Source organism: Cynara cardunculus, assembly GCF_001531365.2.
Source record: "Cynara cardunculus var. scolymus isolate 2C chromosome LG 8, CcrdV1, whole genome shotgun sequence".
Classification (NCBI taxonomy): domain Eukaryota; kingdom Viridiplantae; phylum Streptophyta; class Magnoliopsida; order Asterales; family Asteraceae; genus Cynara; species Cynara cardunculus.
The window spans coordinates 20,669,861-20,692,886 of record NC_037535.1 but is presented as its reverse complement, the minus strand read 5'-3'; the positions used below and the strand labels follow the sequence as shown (position 1 = coordinate 20,692,886).

The window sequence follows — 23,026 nt, the reverse complement described above, 5'->3', positions numbered from 1 at the left end:
ATTGATATATATTTTTTAAAATTTTTATGATATCTTCAAATTTATATTTTATTCAAGTTATTGTACATAAATTAAATTATAAAAAAATTGAATTAAAAAATTACACAAAAAAATGAGAAATTTCAAATAGTTAATTTGATACTAATATCGATATATTTTTGTCAAAATTTTATAATATCTTCAAACATATATTTTATTCTAAAATAAAAACATCATCGCTTTCTCAAAATCACATAAAACCATATTATAACATCAGCTGAGATAAAGAACAAAATGAAATATTAAAATCATGATGTATCTCGCTGCATTGCGCGAGTACGCTTCGAATATATATATATATATATATATATATACATATAGATAATAGTAAAAAGACGGTTTTGCCCTTGTACTTAACGGACGAGACTAACAGAGGGTCAGGGACCAAATCCTTATAAACATACAAACGACAAGTCCTACTACGTAATAAATAAATTTTAGAGATAGTTTTGTAAAGATCACCAAACCACAGGGACCAAAGTAATGAACTCTAATTTTATGTTTACATTTTTTTTTTATAAATTCGTCATTCTAAATGTAATTCATGCCTTTTGAGAAATAATTGGAGTCTAAAACCCCGACGGAATCTTGAAACAGAACCTCTTCAGCCACCACCACCACATCCGTCTCTGCCGTCGATACCTGACCAATCGAAAGAAATGACCAAGGAGGGGTTCCGCATACTGGATGAGAAGTCGTTGAAGGAATATATAAAAGCCACGCCATCGTTGGCTTCGAAGCTCGGGAATCAAGTTGATAACCTGGAAATCAAAGAAGTTGGGGATGGCAATCTCAATTTCGTCTACATCGTTATCTCTCCATCTGGTTCGCTTGTTATCAAACAGGTTCCTCCCCCAGTTTAGAGTTGGGTTGTTCATAATCAGAGAATTTTGTCATTACTTAGAACTTCGTTTGTGTCATTGGGGTTATAGTCATCCGATCATGAAGATCACTTTTAGCTTGATTTCTGTATCTGGAAATACTCCTTGTAGTTGGTTCGGATCTTAGGTAGTTGTTCATACCGCGTGATCTTGACTTTACTATTGTCGAAATGTTTTATTCTTCTATGTTCTTCATGAGCTTTAATTGTAGTTGCCAAAAGTAATGACTAAGCTAGATGTGATCGTCTTTCATCTAGCCATAATTCTCAAATTACAACTAGAAGGACAAAAACAGTTTTTTCAAACTGCTTGTTGCCAGTCCTCGAGGGCAACAAGAAATGTTTTGAGGCCGTTGAAGCAGTAGTTGGATTGGAGGAGAAGAGTAATTTCATCTAGGGTTGTCATAGACTAGTTCCCTACATACACACACACACCCCCCAATACACATCTAGTACGAGGTGGGAGCTTTTTTATAGCAGAAAATAGTCTATGAGGAAGACCCGAAGGAACAATATTCTTCGTCTTTGTTCCAAACATGGTGTTGTATCTAATGTTTCTTTGGGTTCATAATCACATACAAAATAATAGTTGCAGAAAACAGAAAACCAAATGTACAATATTTCCAAGGTTGGACCGAGTCCACAGTCAGGCTAATAGTTTTTGTCATATAATTTGTGAATATGGTAATATATACATGAAACAGTTGTATACACCAAGTCATCTTATCAGTTTAGGATACTCCATTCTCACGTTTATGTCGAGGCCAAGGAATGACACTAATTGATAATTGACACTGCAAACATTTCATAGTACATATGTAGATCACTAGATTGTACCCAAATGGTTTGACGTTGGAATTTCATAAGATATTTGACTGTATTTGACAGGTCAAGATTTTGTTTCATGTGGGCAGGCTGTACCATATGTCCGTTGTATTGGTGAATCATGGCCAATGACCAAGGAAAGATCTTATTTTGAAGCCACAGCTCTTAAACGTCAGCATGCTTTGTCGCCTAAACATGTCCCAGAAGTTTATCACTTTGACAGAACCATGTCATTGATTGGTATGCGGTATGTAGAACCTCCACATATAATCTTGAGGAAAGGATTGATTGCTGGAGTGGAGTATCCCTTATTAGCTGAACACATGGCAGAATTTATGGCCAACACTCTCTTTTACACATCTCTTCTCTATCTGACAACCACAGAACACAAAAATGCAGGTGAAGCCTCCTGCTTTTTCTTGCCTCTTATTTGATGCTGCAAACAAGCTTTTTGTTAGGAATAATTACAGTTCTGCTTATATTATGCATAGCTATTCTAGAAGCTTGTAGCCCAATGTTCATGCTTTGTATACTAAGTATACGAGAATCAAAGAAGCTACCTTTTTTCTCTTATAGAACATATATACAAGAGTTTTGCAAATGTGGACCTAAATCCTCAGAATGATGACTGGAGGTAAACAATTGATATTGTAAATTATAATGGGTAGTTGTGATTGCCCTTGAGTGTCAACTCGCATGCAGGTTGCCTTTATTTTCTTACTTGAAGTTTTTGTGTTTTATCGCCACAGCCTCTTATTTCAGGTTAAAGTCTGAGCTTTAATCCGTTTCATAATAAAAATATGTCAATTCTTTAAGTTTTCATATGAAGCTTTTAAAGTTTTTGAAAATTATTGGTTATATCTTTTCATTATACCAGAGGGAAATATTTATACAGGAATATTACGACAGAAAGTCCCCAAAATCAGGTTCAGATTAAGATAAATTAGGGAGAGGATTGATACAAATCAGAAAGGATATTCATCAGATTGGAAGAAAAATAGGTTCAGATTAAGATAAGTTGGATCGTGAAGGTCTCGAACGCCCAACTTGTCAAGCAAGAATCGTAAACATTCAGTCCCAAGTGGCTTGGTAAAAATGTCCGCAACTTGATTTTTGGTGTCAATACATAATGGTTGAATCTCTCGAGACAACTCTCTCACGGACAAAGTAGCAATCCATCTCCACATGTTTGGTATGCTCTAAGTAGTTAATGCGGTTGGTAGCGGAAATAGGGGTCCGGGCCTTGATTTGAAATAGTAGTTATAGCGATGAAATAGCGATGAGATAAAATATGGTCATAAAATATGGTTCGGTCCCGTGTATCACACGGGATAATTTTAAAAAATTAAATCATGTCAGGAAACTTATCTTATATATATGAATGATCATCAAAAGTATGATGCTACTTCAGACTTGTACTCTTGAAATAACTTTGAAGTATAATTTTGAAGAATAACTCTGAAAAATGCTCTTCAGACTTGAATTTAGAAATGAAACTATATCAATAATTAGTGAAAATGAAGTTAACCCTAGAAAATTAAATTTAGAAATGAACTATATCAGTAAATTGAATTTAAACTTAGAAGTAAATTTAGAATGACTCTTCAGACTTGTACACTTGAAATAACTCTGAAGTAAAACTCTTCAGACTTCAGAGCTCTGTATAGGCAAGTCGGAAGCTCTGCATGCACGATGCAAAGACTCTGCATGGTGCTCTGTCTGGAAAAGAAGACTTCAGAGTTCGGGTGAGCTAATTATGAAGAATGACTCTTCAGACTTATACTCTGGAAATAACTCCGAAGTAAAACTCTGAAGAACGACTCTTCAGACTTGTACTCTTGAAATAACTGAAATATAAAATCAATCCCACTAAATCAGAGTTTAGACTTATAAGTCTGAAAAAAAAGACTTCAGAGTTCGGGTGAGCTAAGTTTGAAAAAGAAGACTTTAGAATGCAGGTGAGCTAAAGAATGACTTTTCAGACTTGTACACTTCAGATAAAAAACAAACAGTAGTTTTAATTGAACTATCAAAGAACGAGAGTCGAGTTTGTTTAGCCCTCCCACATGAATTACAAACTAGGGAAATCACCCAGAAAATCAACACCGTTGCAGCTTAGTGTTTGAGGCGTGACCTAGTCTTCTATGTGAAACTTCTGCATCAATTGAAACTACCACTGCTGGCCTTTCACATCCCTTCGGTTCCATGCAGTATAGACCATTCTTATAGCTTCCCACCCCAATCAGGTTCCTCGAGCGTGAGTCCTACATGATGCAAACATCCGAAAAAAACGTCATTGAGCAATCAAAATCCTTTGTAATGCTCCTTATGGACAATAAATTATATTTGAAATCAGGTATGTACAAAACATCATTAATTTTCTTATTATTCGGCAAGTATGCACTCCTGATTCCCCGAAGAGGAGCTTTTTCACCATCTGATGTATTTTCACCGGTGCCCCATTGCACGAGTCCGTTCGACTACACAATACTGAATCGTTGCAAGCAATGTGTTCTGCACCTGTGTCTATCACCCAAGGTTTCTCAAAATTTATCTTATGAGCCATGTTTGCCTCTGACCATTTTCCATGTTCAGATGACGCATAAGCCTTGTGTACTGCTCCATGCTTACGGTTGGTATCGGGCTGGTTTCGACCTTGACATTGGCCCTTGGTTTTTTGGGCCCATTCTGTTCGCCTTTACGTGGGCGTGTTCCCCACCACTCTGGGTACCCAATTTTCTCGAAGCACCTTCTATCCTGTGCCCTTTCTTTCCACAATGTTCGCACTTTACCCCCTCGTGATCACGATTGTTGTTCCTTCGCTCTGCGGTGCTTCGTTCAAGTTGTCCACGAGTTTGGTAGGCGACAGCTTCAAAAGTTGTCGTCGTTGCAGCAGTGATAGACCTTTGTTGCTTGTCCTCGTCGACCAGATGGTAGGTCGTTCTAAGTGTGAGAATTGGTTTGGTGCTATGGATTTGTGTCCTTACCGTTCCAAAAGTCTCGTCAATGATTGATCAGAGAATATACTGCTTTCAAATACCAAATGATTGTTGTTATTCCATGGAACAAAATTGGCTTTAAATAGCCTACAAAACGAACGTTGCACCCATAACAGAAAGCATAAAAACGGGAGCAAAATGCTAACAAACTAAGAAGCTTTCAAAAACAAACTAATTCCTAATTACTAGGTACGAGACCTAATAGTCTAATACTATTCTGACAATTTCTCCCCTTAAACTGAAGTGCTTCAAGAAGCATCAGTTTAATCTTCCGGTGCCTGAACTCCAAGTAAACTCCTCAGCTTGGTGAATGCTCCCAACTTCAAAGGCTTTGTCATTATCTGCAATCTGATCTTTAGTTTCACAAAACACTAGCTTCACTACTTCTTGACTCACGAGCTCTCGCAAATAGCGGTATCATACGTCGATATGTTTAGTCCTTCTATGCATCACCGGATTTTTGGACAACTTAATGGTTGAACTGTTGTCACAGAAGACTTCAAGACTTTTACTTTGGTTTTCCATAAGATCCTCGAGCAATCCTCGTATCCATACACAGTGGCACGTACACGAGGTTGCAGCCACGTATTCAGCTTCCGTTGATGATAAAGTGACAATAGGCTACTTTCTTGAGCTCCAGCATGTCGCTACTTCGCTTAAGAGAAAAACATAGCCCGAGGTGCACCATCTGTCTTCGATGTCTCTCACATAATCTCTATCGGTGTATGCTTTGAGTTTTGCATAAGCATTCTTCCTGTACAAGAGACCGTAACCATGTGTACCCTTCAAATACCTCAACACCCTCGTTGCTATCTTCATATGTTCTTTCTTGGTTTAGCCATGAACCGAGATATTAAACAGACTACATATATCAGATCGGGTCACGTAACCATGAGGTACATCAGACTGCCCACTAATTGCTTGTACACCGTTGCATTGACTTCTTTTCCTTTTCCCTCTCTCCTGAGAATTGTACCAGGAACAATGAAATTCTTAACTGGGTTGCTGTTCCACATTCCAAATCTTTCAAGTACTTCTCTTGCGTATTTTTTCTGGCATAAATGAATTCCTTTGTCATTTTGATAAACTTCCACACCAAAAAAAAATCTCTGTTGATTAACAGACACAGATTCACCATCACAGTGTCTGTTCTTGACAGCCTTCTGTCGAGTATCACCAGAAGATGAATCCATCGAATTGTAGAGCAAGAAAGGAACAAGTGTGTGTGAATGTGTGTTGGATGAAACTAACAGTAAAACTATATTATTTACTACAGAAGATTGATTATTTACAGACCACGTATACGTACATATATATAGTTATCCAACCGGTTCTTTGAACCAACACAATGGTTCGATTATGATGGTTGGATATACGGTTACGGCCTATAACTACCGATGATGATGTGTCACGATGACACAATTATTAAATTTACACATAATACTACTAACTAAATAATATGTCTAATATTTTATGACAAATGATATTTATTTTCCAACAATCATCATACCCATATCTGTAATTTCAAACTCTTGTTGGATTGATCTCTTAAAATCTTCACATATATTAGCATTATTTCCAACATAAATTGGCTTACTATGACCAACATTTCACCTGTCCTTTTTTTATGAACAAGGTGTGACCATGGCTACTTTTCTTGAATCCCTCCTGTTTGAAATAACCCTCAATTCAACTGAACCAAGCTCTCGGAGCATGTTTCAGTCCATATAAGGCTTTATTTAAACGATAAACTTTATTTTCTTTACCTTTCTTGACGAACCCTTGCGGTTGATCCACGTACACGACTTCTCTAAGTTCACCGTATAAAAATGCGCTTTTCATGTCTAGTTGATACACAACCCAGTTTCTTTGAGCAGCCACAAGAAGTAGAGTTCGAATGGTATCCCATCGCGCTACCGGTGCAAACACTTCATCATAATCGACTCCTTTCTTTTGGGCATATCCTTTCACGACCAACCTAGCCTTGTATTTGTCGACTTCCCCATTTTCATTTAGCTTGGTTTTGAAGACCCCTTTCACTCCAGTTGTCTTTGCATCTGTTGATAAATCTACAAGCTCCCATGTTTTGTTTCTTTCGATGGCTTGTAGTTCACTTTCCATTGCCTTCAACCACTTTTCTTCTTTGGCAGCCTCTTCAAAACTTAATGGGTCAATAAGAGAACTAAACATTGCAAATAAACTTGCCTCTTCATCTGATAAGCCTTCCCCACTTCGATAATCACCCATCTAGATTTCTTGCTGCCTCTGTTGTGTTTTCGGGTTCTGCATGGTCTACTATTTCTTCTTCAGTCGAGGGTTCCTCATTAGCTCCTATCTCCTCATCATGATCATCTTTTGTTGCTGCCTTTTCTTCATCCCAAACCAACTGTTCACTGCTGACTTCGACTCCATCTGTGCTCCAGTCCCACTTTGAATCTTCTTCAAAAATAACATCTCTACTGATGATTATCTTCCTCTGGACTGGATCATATAATTTTGCATGCTTTTGATTCTGAACTCACCCCAAGGAGGACACACTTGTGGCTTCTGGTATCAAGTTTACTTCTTAGTTGTTTGGGTACAAGCACGTGCCCAATACAACCAAACACCCGAAAGTAGTCAACACTCAGTTTTATTCCGGTCCAACAATCTTCTGGCACCATGTCATCTTACGCACTTGTGAAACATCTATTTAGTACATGGCATGCCCACTTAGCTGCTTCTGGCCATAAATACTTCGGCATCCCCTTTTTTACTAGAAGGCATCGAACCATGTTCATTATGGTCCTATTTTTACGTTCGGCCACTCCATTTTGTTGCGGGATGTAGGCAACGGTCAATTGCCTCTTAATCCCATGTGTTACACAGAATTGATTGAACTGACTAGAAGTGAACTCTCCTCCCCTACCACTTCTTAAACCGAGTATAAATTTCTCGTTTCTTTTTCCACCAGATTCTTGAAATTTTTAAACACTTCAAAGACTTCATTTTTTTCAGAGAGAAAATAGACCCAAATTTTGCGTGTAAAGTCATCAACAAGTATGAAGATGTACCTTTTGCCGCTTAGAGAAGTAGGAGATATAGACCCGTAGAGATCCATGTGAATAAGTTGAAGCTTCTCAGAAGCTCTCCATGTACTTTTCTTTGGTATGGCTTCTCGATGTTGTTTCCCATTATTGCATACTTCACACACTTTAGTTTGCCATTCACTCGAGACAGTCCCTTCACCATTTGCTTATGTTGCATGGTCCTGATGGTTTTGTAACTTACATGYCCRTAACGTCTGTGCCAAATMTGTSYATCTCYGWCATCGACCTTRAGACATCGATTTGAGAGAKGCTTCATAGTTGCAGACACCGTGAACATCCGGTTAGCTGTGATTTTGGAAGTTGTAATCAACCCCTTTTGTGGATGGTAGATTTTACACGTACCGGCTGCAATTACTAAAGTCACTCCCTTTTCTTGTAGTTGCCCAACAATCAACAGATTGGTTGTCAACTCAGGTACAAAATAAACATCTGTGATGGTCTGAGTTGTACCTTCTGCTTCAAATCTTATACTTCCTTTGCTTTTGACCGCGAGTCTCGAATTGTTCCTTAGTTTGACAGTGTGACTGAAACCTTCATCAAGTTGGACAAACCATTCTTTAGAGCCTGTCATGTGGTTAGAGCAACCTGAGTCAAGAAACCATATCCCTTGATTTGCATCATTGATCTCAAGCATAGGCCATCAATAGCAGGTCCTCCCCTTCATCAAAACTCGACGTAGTTTGCTCCTCGTTCCCCGCCAGGACACTCATATTGGAAGTGTCCAAGTTTGTGACACCCATAGCATTCAATAAGAGATGTATCGAAGTCTGATCTACCTCTTCCTCTCCCTCGTCCACGATTGCTTCCTCTTCCTCTTCCTCTACCACGACCGAAGCCAGTGTCGTGCTCAACTTTCAGTACCTGCTCTGTTGCTCATCACTTTCTCTTCGTCTCACCTTTTGTTCGTGGACTAGCAACGAACTCTGCAGCTCATCGACAGTCAGTCGATCGATATCCTTCGATTCCTCAATAGAACACACGACAAAATTGAAACTTTCTGTCAGTGTTCAAAGGATTTTTTCGACGATCTTCACATCGTCCATATCTTCTCCATAGTTTCTCATATCGTTCGCAACGATCATGACTCGTCCAAAATAATCACACTGATTCTCCCACTTTCATCTCCAAGGGTTCGAACTCCGTCCGAAGCCGTTGCAATTGAGCCCTCTCCACTCTTGCACTTCTAGTTGCTTTGCGGTGTCCTTCTGGGTGATAGTCTTCAAGGTAGTCTTGTCAAGGGCATGAAAGAGATAGTTTCGTGCTTTCAGGTCTTTGAGTTTGGCTTCATCCAAGGCTCTTTGCTGAGTTGCTGATGCACTCCAGGTCCCGGTTCTGTATAACCCCTTTCGATCACACTCCAGTATTCTTTTGATCAAAGCAAGTTTTCCATGATCAAACTCCAATGATCGTAGTCCCCATCGAACTTGGGTACACAGGGGGTTTGGAAATTGTTTGAGTCAGTAGCCATCTCTCACCCATTCGTGTATCACTCTCTGAACTTTCACGTATTTAGACTGCCGAGTATTGGCTCTGATACCAATTGATTGATCAAAGAATAGACTGCTTTCAAATACCAAATAATAGCTATTATTCCATGGAACAAACTTGGCTTTAAATAGCCTACAAAACGAACTTTGCACCCATAACAGAAAGCATAAAAACGGGAGCAAAATGCTAACAAACTAAGAAGCTTTTAAAAACAAACTAATTCCTAATTACTAGGTTCGAGACCTATCATGCTGCAAACACAAAGACTGACTAATAGTCTAATACTATTCTGACAGTCAAGACCCATCTGGAATTCGTAGATGTGCTCCCTTTCTTTTGAATCCATAAGTTCTTCCCAAGATCACATGTACATTTACCGCACATACACCTTGGTGATGGCGAAATGGGCTGAATTTTGTCCCAAATTCCGCTTTAACTTTGTGTAGTATGCTGACACGGATAGCTTGTCTTGCCTTGCTAGGGTCAACGTTCGTTTCATCTCATAAGCTTGAGGGGGATTGTTCTTTCCAAAACACTCTTCAAGGTCATCCCAGATTTCCTTCGACGTGACAGCGTATTTCACGCTGTTTCGTATCTCCTCCATAGCGGTGATGAGCGATCCCTTGATTAAGGCGTCACTTTGTTGCCATGTTCTTAATTCGGGTGAATCTTCTGCTGGTTGTGGAATTGATCCATCACAAATCCGATCCTGTTCTTTGCAAAAAGAAAGTCTCTCATTTCTCGCGACCAATCTGCATAGTTGCTATTGTTTAGGGCCTCGTTCACGTGCATTTGACAAGGATAATTCTTCGGGTGGATATAGTAAGGTGAGTTGGGGTCGGAGGATGGATTGGTGGAAGAGTCTCCTGGAGTTTCATTTGGTTTTGCCGTGGTGGTAACAGGATTACAGTTGGTTCTTGATTTAGGGTTTGGGTTCTGTTTCCAGGATGCTTTGATCCCACTCTGATACCATTAAAATTATTGGTTGTATCTTTTCATTATACCAGAGGGGAAATATTATTGATACAGGAATATTACAACAGAAAGTCCCAAAAATCAGGTGCAGATCAAGATAAATTAGGGAGAGGATTGATATAAATCAGAGAGGATATTCATCAGATTGGAAGAAAAAAAGGAAAGGATTATGGTTTCCTTCAGTTTTTACCCTAATTAGTTGACCTGAATTGATGTTCTGTTGTTTCATAAATAACGTCAATGAGAAAGAATGTTTCTTTGCTTAACTATCTAGCTTATCTATTTACTTTTGGAAGTTCTGAAAAAAAATATGTGGTGTACTTCAGTGCACATAACTCATGCGCTACCTCATCTTTTCCGTGCAGTGGCTGAATTTTGTGCAAACGTGGAGCTATGCAGGCTGACTGAGCAAGTGGTGTTTTCAGACCCTTACAGGATTTCTGAATATAACCATTGGACATCACCTTATCTTGATACTGATGCAGAGGCCGTTCGGAATGACAAAATATTAAAGCTTGAAGTTGCTGAGCTGAAGTCTAAGTACAAAATCAATTGCCTATGTTTTTATTTTAGATTTCCCATTTGAATGTGATGTATAATATTAAATTTCTGGAAGCTGTTCCTTAAGCAAATTGATACTACTGTGCAGGTTCTGTGAAAAAACACAAGCTCTAATACATGGTGATCTCCATACTGGTTCTATCATGGCTACTCATGATTCAACTCAAGTCATTGATCCAGAATTTGCTTTCTATGGGCCAATGGGGTTTGATGTTGGTGCTTTTATTGGAAACCTGTTTTTGGCCTATTTCGCACAAGATGGACATGCAGATCAGGGGAATGACAGAAAAGTAAGTCTCGCTTTTGAGTTTATTTGCAACTAGTGGCGTATTTGACCCATGCCCAAGCTTGCTCACCTTAAGGTGTAGTTTGTGAAAAATATGTAACTTGGGCTTGGATGGGGCTCGGCCTGTATAGGCTCGTCTATTTTTGTATCTGCTCGAGTTTTTTCTTGTTTTTTTAACTCTGTTTTTATGGCTTCTATAAGCTAGGGTTGTTGACCTTTATGTTGGCTCTTATAGAGTTTAAAGGAAATTGTGACATATGCCTCCAATCCAAGTCTATGCAACCAAGGAATGTGACCTTGGGTCGCTTGTGAAGGTCGTAGGTTGTGCAAAGCTGATAGTTATGGTACATTTTCTGCGATCTATAGCATCTGATGTGTGCGGCCTTAGTATGTCGCATGGGACGGTTGCATATGAAGATTATGGAACCGAGCGATCAAGTTGTGCAACTTTGGGTCGCATAACCAGGTGATGTAGGTGGCCCTTTGCGGGGTTTATTCCAGATCAGGTCATATGGTGGTGGTTCAAACGAGAACAAGGTCAAAATACGAAAACAAAGAACATATCTCAACCGTAAGATGAGATGATTGAACGGATGTGATTAAAAAGATGGTCACAACCACCTTTTTGTTAAAATAAAAAAAAGTCCCCTCTTATTTTAAAGTTAAAATAGGTGAAAATACAAGAAAAATTGGAGCTAAACAAATTATACCCAAAAAACGAGCATTTTATTCTCTTTAATTGACATCCATATTGTGATACTCTTTCTGTCTTTCATGGTGTTTCATGGTAGTCATGTTTTGTATTTTGACCCTATTCTTGTTTGAACTCTCCCTTAGGTCACATTTCATCTCTTCTCCCAAATCATTGCTCAGCTCTCCATAGACGAACTTGATACCAAATTTTATGATTTCTTCGTCACTATTGCTGTAATCTTCATTGTTGTAACATCATCATCAATAGTGGATCAGTTTTCTGTGTCCTCGGCCGGTGGTTTTTCTCTTTCCGGGTTCCCACATAAAAATCTCCCATGTCATTCTCTTCCTCTGCTTTACTTTCATATATGTTCGATGCTTGATTGATAAATAATTCTATATGCTTAGTGAATACCGTAATTAGCCTCCTCAATCTGTTTCCGCTAAATCTTGATATCAGAAAAGTTGTGTTGATTGATCTTGTGGATATTGCTATTAGTTTGTGTTATACCCTAGCCCAATTCGTAAACAGAAATGCACCCCCTGGCTAGATTTGTAAACGATTACAAACAGAAACAAAATTACAGTAGCTAGTTATCTTCAATTGGAACGAACAAGAATGAAATTGTCGACCAATCTTTATCGATACAAAATTGATACGTCTCCCAGACTTTCGAGAGGTCTGGGATTCTCTCCCTGAGCTTACGCTCCCAAACAGGACTCACCAGAAAGTGAAACAGAATGACCCACTACTACCAACAGCTCACTATTTAAGCTAGACACAATTACCAAACTGCCCCTCTTATTCGTAACAGGAAACAACAATTAAACCCACTCAAAACTAATTTCTTCTTCTATAAGTAAACCTCAAAGGAGGTTTATCAATACTCCCCCCCAAAAAATTTCACCTTGTCCTCAAGGTGACAACTGGGAAATTGCTGAAGAAGTGCTTCAAGATTCTCCCAATAAGCTTCAAAGCTATCGATACAAAACCGCCAACTTTCGTCTTTTTTCTTAACCAACAATACTGGACTGGAGAAATGACTCATACTCGGTTGAATAACTCCTGCCTTGAGCATCTCTTTTACCAATTTCTCAATTTCATCTTTATGATAATGTGGGTCACGGTATGGCCGAACATTAATCGTTTCAGTCCCTTCCTTTAACACAATCCCATGCTCCCTACCCCTCTCCGGTGGTAATCCCCGCGGCATGTTAAAAACCGATTCATATTCTCTTAGTATTGGATCCAAAACAACATTTGATTCTGCCATTTCCTCCGAGAATACCGAACAAGTACCCAATTCCACCAACACGCCATGTCCTTCCTGGATGATCACCTTTCCGATAGCTTTCAATGACACCATCGAACGTCCCAAAGATGGATCACCTTTTAAGGTTGACCGATTTTCCCCCACAAGTGAATTTCATTACTTGTAACTTCCAGTTAACATATGTTGCCCCCAAAGACTCTAGCCATTGCATCCCTAAGATCACGTCACTATTACCCAAACCCAAAGGAAGAAAATCTTCCCTTATCTCGACTTCTGGTAAAAACAACGTTATCCCTTTGCAAATGCCATTTCCGTTCTCCATATTTCTGGAACCCAAAGTAATAGTGTATTCTCCTGTAGCTTCCACTTTTAACTTCTGTCTTTTCACTAGGTCGTAGGATATGAAATTATGCGTTGCACCGCTATCAATTAATACTACAACTTTTTGTCTTCCAATTCTTCCTTCCATCTTCATCGTTTTTGGATTAGTCAGACCCACCACCGAATTTAAATGCACCTCCACTTTATCCGTTACTTCTGCCGCATTAAAGATTCTTTCCTCCGTCTCTGGTTCAGTATCATCGAATGAATCCTCCTGAACTAACAGCACATTCATCTCTTTCTTTTTACACTTATGACCTGGTGCGTATTTCTCATCACAAAGATAACACAAACCCAACGATCTTCTTTGTTGTACTTCTTGATCAGACAAACGCTGAAAACCGGGAACCGATTTATTTGTAAATGTCGGTGAATTAACAGAATTACCGACACTATTAGAGGAATGATTAGAAACATTGCTTCTCAAATCCGCATTAGAATGAAAAAACGTACCTGTCTTCTTGCTATACCCCACATTTCTTTCTTTTGCTAATACCTTGTTCTTCAATTCGATCTTCATGGCTATCTCCATTGCTTCAGTGAGAGTTAAAGGATCCATAAGTCTTAATTCCACTTTAATGGATTCCTCCAATCCATTAATGAACTGACTTAAGAAAACTTGTTCCGGAATCCCATCCAAAGGCGCCGCAAATTCAACGAATTTCCTTCTGTAATTTTCGATCGAACCTTCCTGCCTTACCGATAAAAATTGTTCACACAACGATCCTGCTGTTAACGATCTGAATTGTCTTAACAACAAGTGTTTCAGATCCTCCCATCTAGTAATAGGATGTCGCTTATGTTCCCATTGAAACTACTTCAATGCATCTCCTTCAAATGAAATAAACGACACATCAATCTTCTCTTCTTGACTCAACTGGTTCAACATGAAGTATCTTTCAGCTCTTAAAATCCAACCATCTGGATCTCTGCCATCAAAAACCGGAATCTCTAATTTGCGATCTTTCGTGGCCAAAAATCGACTGCCTTGATTACGGCTTCTGTCTCCTCGTTCGAACTGGCTAGCAGCTTCCTCGTCCGACGAATTTGAGACATTCGTTCGATTTGCAAATTCATTTCTCATTTCTTCAATTTGCTGTACGATTCTTTCCAGACTCCTTTCAATTGAACCCACGCTGCTCTCCAGGTCTTCAATTCGATTATTTGCGCTTCTCGTCGTCTCATTCGCCATTGCTGATCGTAACGAGCTCTGATACCAATTTGTTATACCCTAGCCCAATTCGTAAACAGAAACGCACCCCCTGGCTAGATTCGTAAACGATTACAAACAGAAACAAAATTACAATAGCTAGTTATCTTCAATTGGAACAAACAAGAATGAAATTGTCGGCCAATCTTTATCGATACAAAATTGATATGTCTCCCAGACTTTCGAGAGGTCTGGAATTCTCTCCCTGAGCTTATGCTCCCAAACAGAACTCACCAGAAAGTGAAACAGAATTCCCCACTACTACCAATAGCTCACTATTTAAGCTAGACACAATTACCGAACTGCCCCTCTCTTATTCGTAACAGGAAACAGCAATTAAACCCACTCAAAACTAATTTCTTCTTCTATAAGTAAACCTCAAAGGGGGTTTATCAGTTTGATCTAATGTGGACTAATCTGCAAATTGAGGATTGATTTTTCATTGGATTATATCCTTCATTCACAACAAAAACCATTTTATATATAATTACAATCAAATTATCTCTAAAAATTACAATTAGATATCCACTAGATGCAAATATAAATTACATGTGGCTTGTATAGACCTTGTGTGTTCGGCTTGTTTACGGTCTCTTAAGTTACGAAGCCCGAACCATTGAAGGCTTGGTCTTGGCTTGGCTCATATTTATCACAGGCTTGGACTTGCCAAATTTAGCTGGCCGGTTCACTAGGTTTTACGAGCAGATATGTCTACACACCCTATTCTTGACAATCCTTTTTTGTTCAAATCATAGTCGCCGTTCACTGTATGCATTCAATAAGGTTGTAGGCAGACTAGATTTGATTCAACTTGAGATATTTTTGTTACACATGTTATGCCATACTTTTGTAGATGTCAAACTATCACTTATGTTATGCCATTTCTCTCATACACGCTTTTGGGTTCCATAATGCAAGTGTTGTGAATGCAGACATATAAAGCATGGATAATGGATACGGTAGCCGACACTTGGAATCTCTTTCACAAAAAATTTACATCTCTTTGGGATATTCACAAGGATGGGCCTGGTGAGGCATATCTTCATGAAATTTATAACAATGAAGAGCTTCGGGAGCTTGTCAAACAGAAATATATGATCGATTTGTTCCATGATTCCCTTGGATTTGCTGCTGCCAAAATGATACGGTAATTCAGATCTTTGCAACTACATTTAAAATGTTTCCTTCGTCCCATGAAATTGCAGCATTTGACTTGAGACATGTTCTAAGAAAATTGTTTGACTATTTATCAATGTCTAAAATACCCTTCAATAAAAGACCACACACAGTAATCTTGTGGATTTGAAATGACTACCTAATTTTACTTGTAATTAAAATAACGGGCAAATAGATAAAGTTTTACATGAAAACTTTCCGAAAAAGGAAATGTTGTCTAATGGGATATCCCGAACAATAAGAGGGATGATTTAATCTGATGAAAGGAGTAATTTTCTTTGGACTTGCACTATTGCATATTTTATGGTTCTCTTACATGGTTGCCGATTCATGAATTGATTTTGGAATCACTACCCAAAACTCATGAATAAAGAATTGCATTGTCGATGTGTCTCGACTTTTCCTAAAAATAATTGATGTGACATATATATATAACCGTAAACATACAATGTGACATTTACCGATGTTTAAACCAAGATATACTTGCATTTCTCACTAGAACATTGTCTCGTCCTATTAGCGTTCTTAACGACTTCAACCTATATGAAAAATAACCTTTTTATTCATGTAGCTACCAACAAATTTTGGATCAATATAGTATACATACAAATGACATCATTTTTCAAAATAACTTGATCAAACAAGTTCATTGAATCACTTATCGATAAATGAACATTTGCAAATATGATGGCAATATAGGGAATATTTCATTTTGTTAGTGGGATTCTTATCATTTGGTTCTTGAATTAATCCAAATTGTATGATATTTGACAACAATGCTTTTTAACTGTAGTTCATTGTATGAGTTGTAGTTTGTTAAATTTCTTCGCTTTATTAACAAATAGTAACTTCAGTTTGGAGCATTGTAATTTTAACCAAATATCTTACTTGGAAGTTAGAATTTAATCATGCCACCTTTACTCAATAAATGTCTTGGTTGTTCTCAAGTATTATCACACCATTTTCATCAAGCCCGAATCTAGAATCATTGGCTTGTCTTTTAGAATGTTGTTATTTATATTGCCATCAATAGCCTATATTTGGGTAAATTTTCTATATTTCATTGTTGGATAACCTCATCCACCCCCTCTCTCTCTGTGTATGTACACACAAACACACAATATTAGATCCAAACAAGGAAACTAAATCAAATGAAATCACCTAAAGAATGAAATTATACTATACAAGTTATACAACACTCCTCTTCAAGTTAGAGCAAAAATGTTAATCATGCTCAAATTTGAACAAAGTATCCCTAAGCTTTGTGTGGCCTTAACATACCTTAAAATATGAAATGTTGCATCCTAGTGATCTATGTATGGAGCACGTACACAAACATGAATTGGGTCAAAAAACTGACAAGGAATGAGATATTGGTCGAGTAACTGTTAGATAGTATAATTACGAACTAGTCCCCTATATCACTTTGGAGCCTTCATAGGACTTCATCTAGAAGGAGTTTTCATATAGTGATCAACGTGCTATCTATTAGTTTGCACCATAGTAGACAACACTTTGTAAACATATCAATACCATACCTCCATTGAGATAGAAGAATCCCTAAGACGACCATGAAACTTTTATTTCAAGGAACTAACAAAGACCTCCTAAATTTGTAACCTTAAATTTAAGACTATACTTTAACTTTGAAACGTAGAAGCTCTAATCTTTGGTGATAATAATGTCATTCACATAGATAACTACTATGTATTGGCGACTCTGTTGATGTCTATAGAAGGAAGAATCTTAGGAACTACAAGTCATCCTGAACTCTTGGAAGACATCTGAAAATCGCTCAAACCACACCCTAGGGTACTGCTTGAGACCATATAATGAATGTCACAATCAACATATCTTTGAGGTCTCTCTTTCAAAACAAATAGACGGCTAGATGGTTGCTTTATGTACACCTCCTAGAAAACGGCATCGAGGAAGGCATTTTGACATCCAATTGATGGAGCATATGGTGATTAATGATAGGCAAGCCTATACAGATTTGAAGAGACTACATATCGACTTTGGAGAGAATGTCTATCATAGTCAATTGAGAATAGCCCCTTGAAACCAACAGGGCTTTCAATCGATACAATAGATTGCGAAGATTAAGCTTCACTGTAAAATACCCATTTACAACCCACTTTGTGCTTTTCAAAAAGATGTTCTAAATCTTAAGTATGATTTTTCTATGGGGCATCTATCTCCTCATGCATTGCTTAAAATCATCCTAGGTGATTAAGTGCCTCAGTCACCTTTCTGGAAACGTGGATGGATATTTGTACAAGTCCTTGTTTCTTTTCGGAAGTCAATTAGAGTATTAGGGAGAGGGGAACCAAGTTGGTTATAAGGCTCGGTAGGTGATGGTAGAGGTGTATTGAGTATCAACTTAGTATGTGATTCACACTCGAATTGTGTTGGTATGTGCATTTCAGGTGATGGAACAGGGGACTAACCGGAATCATGGTGCAAAGTTAAGGGTCTCTTGGGTGTCACTTGTCTAGGGTGTTGTCTTACCTACACATTTGTGAACCGAGTATCTATCAGTACTACGAGTATGGCAACCATGTATTCGAAGCATTAGTCCAAAGTATTAGGAAATTCAGAAGGTTCTGAAACTAATTTTAATGACTTTTAAAGACTGCTAGTGGCTTCTACAAAAAAGGGACTCGACTTATTGGAGGTAACATCAACATTGGTAGAATATATACGATTGGTTGGACCATAACTATGATAGTCTCTTGGACATGCGAATCCCAAGTGTGGTTCAAGTTTATTAGCTTTCAAGCGATGATCATGGACATACGACACATATCCAAATATTTTAGGAGCAAGATGAAAATCGATGCCTTTTGCGAATAGTATGAAAAATGGTGTTTTTTTCATCAAGAACATTAGGAAAGCATGTGGTACCCGCTGGCAAAGCTTTATTAGGACAAAAAAGGATTACACCTAATGGAGTACTACCTCCAGGCATTACCTCCGTTTGGTGTAATCCTTTTTTGTTTTAATAAAGCTTGCGAGCGATGCCGACCGCTTTTCCTAAAACAATATCCTTGATGAAAAGACACGACATAGCATACAGGTATTCAATGAATTAGTTCCAAAAACTTTGTGGTACTACAGTGATATCATCTATGACGAGCCACATCCAGCAAATGATAGTGTTTTAGTTACGTTCAGGTGTATGCTCACACGATGATTAATGTATAATCTCACGCTCAAATAAAAAACTTGTAAAATCAAAAGAAATATTCTTTTACATCATCATATTAACTAGGAGATACACATAAAAGTCACTAAACATAAAGGATTTTGTTATGCATCTTAAGCTAGAAAATGCTTAAAAGCCATGTTGTAGAAGATAAATCATTAACAAATGTAATCAAATATATAAAACCATCACTAGAGGTAATAAGATAAGGTTCCGTATATCCGAGTTAATTAACCGGATAAAGTTGGCACTAGACTCTTTAGGGGTATAGGACTAGTGGCGAATCCAGAATATCTGATGATTGGGGACACACTTTTAATAAATAATAATGCGACTTGCTTTGCTCAGATTCATATTTTGTATAATGTAACTTTGAAACCTTCACTTTGGTACTTCATATGTAATGTATCATAAATTTAAAGCGAAGTATGTTACACAAAATAAAAATAGGACCAAAGTATCTTGTATTTTCATGCATTCTCATATATAGATCAGGTACCCTAATGTTTGTTATGTCACATTTGAATCACCAAAATGAAGGTTTTAAAAGTACGGTACATAAAATATGAATCAAACATAAGTATGTTGCATACTTGCATTTTCTTTCAATTACCCTATAAAATAGAAGTTATATAAAAGTGCAATGCCATTAAAAATGAAAAGCAAACCCTTACTTAAAATTAGATCTTTTGGTAGGTATTAGTTACATCTTGAAATTGTAAGAAATCTAATTTCAGTAGACTTTAAAATAAAATAAGAATTTCCAATTAATAGACCCTAACAGTAAATAATGAAAAATAAACAAACTAATTTTCAACAAATTGTAACTTAAATTAACTTTTTTTTTTCTAATTATACAAATGCTAACAATCAATAATAAAATAAAATACAAATCAATTTACATCAAGCCTTAGTTAATCAACGTTTTACAGTTAACAAAACCTAACAATCAATAATAAGTAACTGATAATTAATAATAAAACTAAATAATAAATAGTAAATTACTATCAATTAATAAATAGCAAACAACAAATAACAATAGATCTGTAAAAACTCGAGTAGCAAATTAGAGAGAGAGAGAGAGAGAGAGAGAGAGCATTTGGGGGCAAGGAATGGATTGGGATGGGGCACCACTTAGAAGGGAGAGAGAGAACTTTAGTTTTTCTCTTCTTACGGCAACATTAAATGGGGCAATGACCCCCACTCTATTGTACGTCCGCCACTGATAGGGACCCAACTGACACAACTTTAGATAACTCATGAAAAGATGAACAATCTGGTCTTTGCTGCTTGAGAACAGGAAAAGAAGCTTCCTTGTTGGCAGTGAGCCTCCGTTATAATTGAATCACTTAGATTTGTTGTTGGAGATAGCGACGTAGAACCTTGAGACTCAAAAGTTCTGTCTATCAATTGGTTTGTCCCCAATTCCTGAATAATACGAGATGAGTGGCGGACATAGGTACAATGGAGTGGGGCAATTGCGCCTATTGAATTTTGCTGTGAGAAGGGAAAAGCTAAATCTATCTCTCTCCCTTCTAACTGCATTCCTTGCCCCCAGCCGATGCAGTCTCTCTAATTCGTTACTTGAGTTTTTTTGGGAATCTATTGTTATGTGTTGTTTGTTATTTATTAATTGGTAGTAATTTGTTATTTATTTGCTTATTATTAATTATCGTTTGCTTATTATTGATTGTTAGATTTTGTTAATTGTAAAATGATAATTTAACTAATGCTTGATGGGAATCAATTTGTTGTTTATTTTATCATTAATTGTTAGGGCTTGTATAATTAGCAAAAAAGTTAATTGACGTTACGGTTTGTTGAAAATCAGTTTGTTATTATTCATTATATTAATTGGAAAAATGTTATCAGTTTAAAGATGTAACTAATACCTACAAAAAGATCTAATTTTAAGTAAGAGTTTACTTTTCATTTTTAATCGCATTGTACTCTTTATATAACTTCTACTTTATAGGGCAATTGAATGAAAATGCAACATACTTAGGTCCGATTCATATTTTATATACCGTACTTTTAAAACCTTCATTTTGGTAAATCAGATGTGACATATTAAACATTAAGGTACTCGATTTATATATGAAAATGCATGAAAAATACAAGGTACGTTGGTTCTATTTTTATTTTGTGCAACATAACTTGCTTAAGTGTATGAAACATTGCATATGAAGTACCAAAATGAAGGTTTTAGAAGTACATTATACAAAGTATGAATCTAAGCAAAGCATGTCGCATTATCATGCAATTCGCCCTAATATATATTATTTATTTGAAGTGTGCCTCCAATCATTGGATATTATGGATCCGCCACTGCACAGAAAGAAGGTCATAAAAAAGTAGTATTTTTCAATAACATGTTGTAAATTGGCTAGTTGATATTATATTATGTTGAAAGGTGGGAACATAAAGAACAAACGGTAAGTTTAGGCTTGGCATGTTAAATTGGATCTTATGCCCATAATTGGACATGCTGATCCATTAGCATGCCTAACTTGATTATGGGGTATATTGATATTGAGATTGATAATGAGATCTCACATTATCATCGACACCCTTGAATAAATAATCTAGGATGATGGGATGCAGAAAAACAGTGATGATTCTAGTGAGGTAGGTAGCAGATTTAAGAATTTCAGGCAAGATTCTGGCGGTAACCATAAAGAGTTGATGGTTTTTGGATTGGCAGCATCGGAATTGATCTACTTTTCTGGGATGTTTTAGTTTCTGTATCAACACCATAGAATAGGCAAACAAATATGATTCCGTGGTTTCAGAGGCAAACATGCAATTGAGAACAGGTGATTGGTCGGCTGTTGTGGCTAGGTTTCTGTTGCTCTGGAAGACGGTGGTGGAGGCTAGGATTTCATTGCACGGTAGTGGTGTTGTATCAGGTTGCTCTGATACCATGTAATGAGTATTTGGCAAAATTCTCTCTATTATATTGAGATAACCTCCTCAATATATATATATATATATATATACAATATTAGATCTAAGCAAGAAAGCTAAATCAAACTAAATCTCCCGAAGTAACAACCTATAATTATGCTATACTATACATACAATATGTCTAATACCACCGTTGTCCGTTGGTTGTCCCCCTTTGACTTCAAAAGGTTAACATTTAAAAATATGAACTATTCTTAATTCTTATATAATCTTAACACCAATCTTCTTTGTATTTATATTATGGTTTGGACCTGTTGTTATGACTATTGATTCTCTTTTTTTTTTTTTTTTAATTTTGAAAGTTCTTTTATTGGTAACAAACCAATAGAGAACCCACCCCGGGTAACTTTTTTGTTTTCATTTTATATTTTACCCTCCACTTTGAATCACAGGCGAATTGTTGGGGTAGCTCATGTAGAAGATTTCGAGTCAATCAGTGATCCTGCCAAACGAGGAGATTGTGAGAGACGGGCTCTTGACTTTGCCAAGATGCTTATGAAGAAAAGAAGAAATTTCTACACCATCACTGAGGTTATTTCTGCGGCTCAGTAACTCCATATGCAAACAATATTATGGCTCTCAATAAAAGTTATATGAACCAAACATGAAGGGAGAACAGTGAACTGCTACTATTTTCTTGCCTCATTTGCTTCTGTACTGCTTAGCCACCACCAAATATTAGCCAGGTAATGGTATTGTAATCAATCTCGAATCTTGCAGTCTTACTTTGATGGCTTATAACATATATGGAATGTGTGTGAGAATATTTTTGGAACTAATTTCCATTTTCATACGAAGAAATGTGAAGTAATTTATTCTTCCATGAGCAAAATAGGTTTATTTAACTTGGAATTCTAATTCAAGCATAAAATACAATTTGTTTAGAGAAATAATATTACATTGTGCATGTAGTTGCCATTATAGTTTGGCTTGCAAGGTCATACTTAATCTGTTTGACCATAAAAGTCAAACTGC

At 37.2% G+C, this 23,026-nt stretch overlaps 1 protein-coding gene across 1 annotated transcript; it reads left to right on the top strand.

Moving 5' to 3' along the window:
• The first annotated feature begins 598 nt into the window (after positions 1-598).
• Positions 599-22,894, top strand: LOC112516714 (methylthioribose kinase-like). The gene is made up of 6 exons (XM_025123918.1): positions 599-884; positions 1,834-2,143; positions 10,661-10,835; positions 10,945-11,146; positions 15,633-15,847; positions 22,444-22,894. Exons 1-6 carry the CDS (start codon positions 699-701, stop codon positions 22,601-22,603), a joined length of 1,248 nt encoding a protein of 415 aa, XP_024979686.1. The 5' UTR covers positions 599-698; the 3' UTR covers positions 22,604-22,894.
• Positions 22,895-23,026: the final 132 nt, after the last annotated feature.

Excerpts from the sequence above, each read along its gene's own strand:
- LOC112516714 (XM_025123918.1), top strand. The coding sequence starts at position 699 with ATGACCAAGGAGGGGTTCCGCATACTGGATGAGAAGTCGTTGAAGGAA. Across the intron at positions 10,836-10,944 it reads GTTGCTGAGCTGAAGTCTAA|GTTCTGTGAAAAAACACAAG; the intron begins GTACAAAATCAA and ends ACTACTGTGCAG. Across the intron at positions 11,147-15,632 it reads ATCAGGGGAATGACAGAAAA|ACATATAAAGCATGGATAAT; the intron begins GTAAGTCTCGCT and ends TTGTGAATGCAG.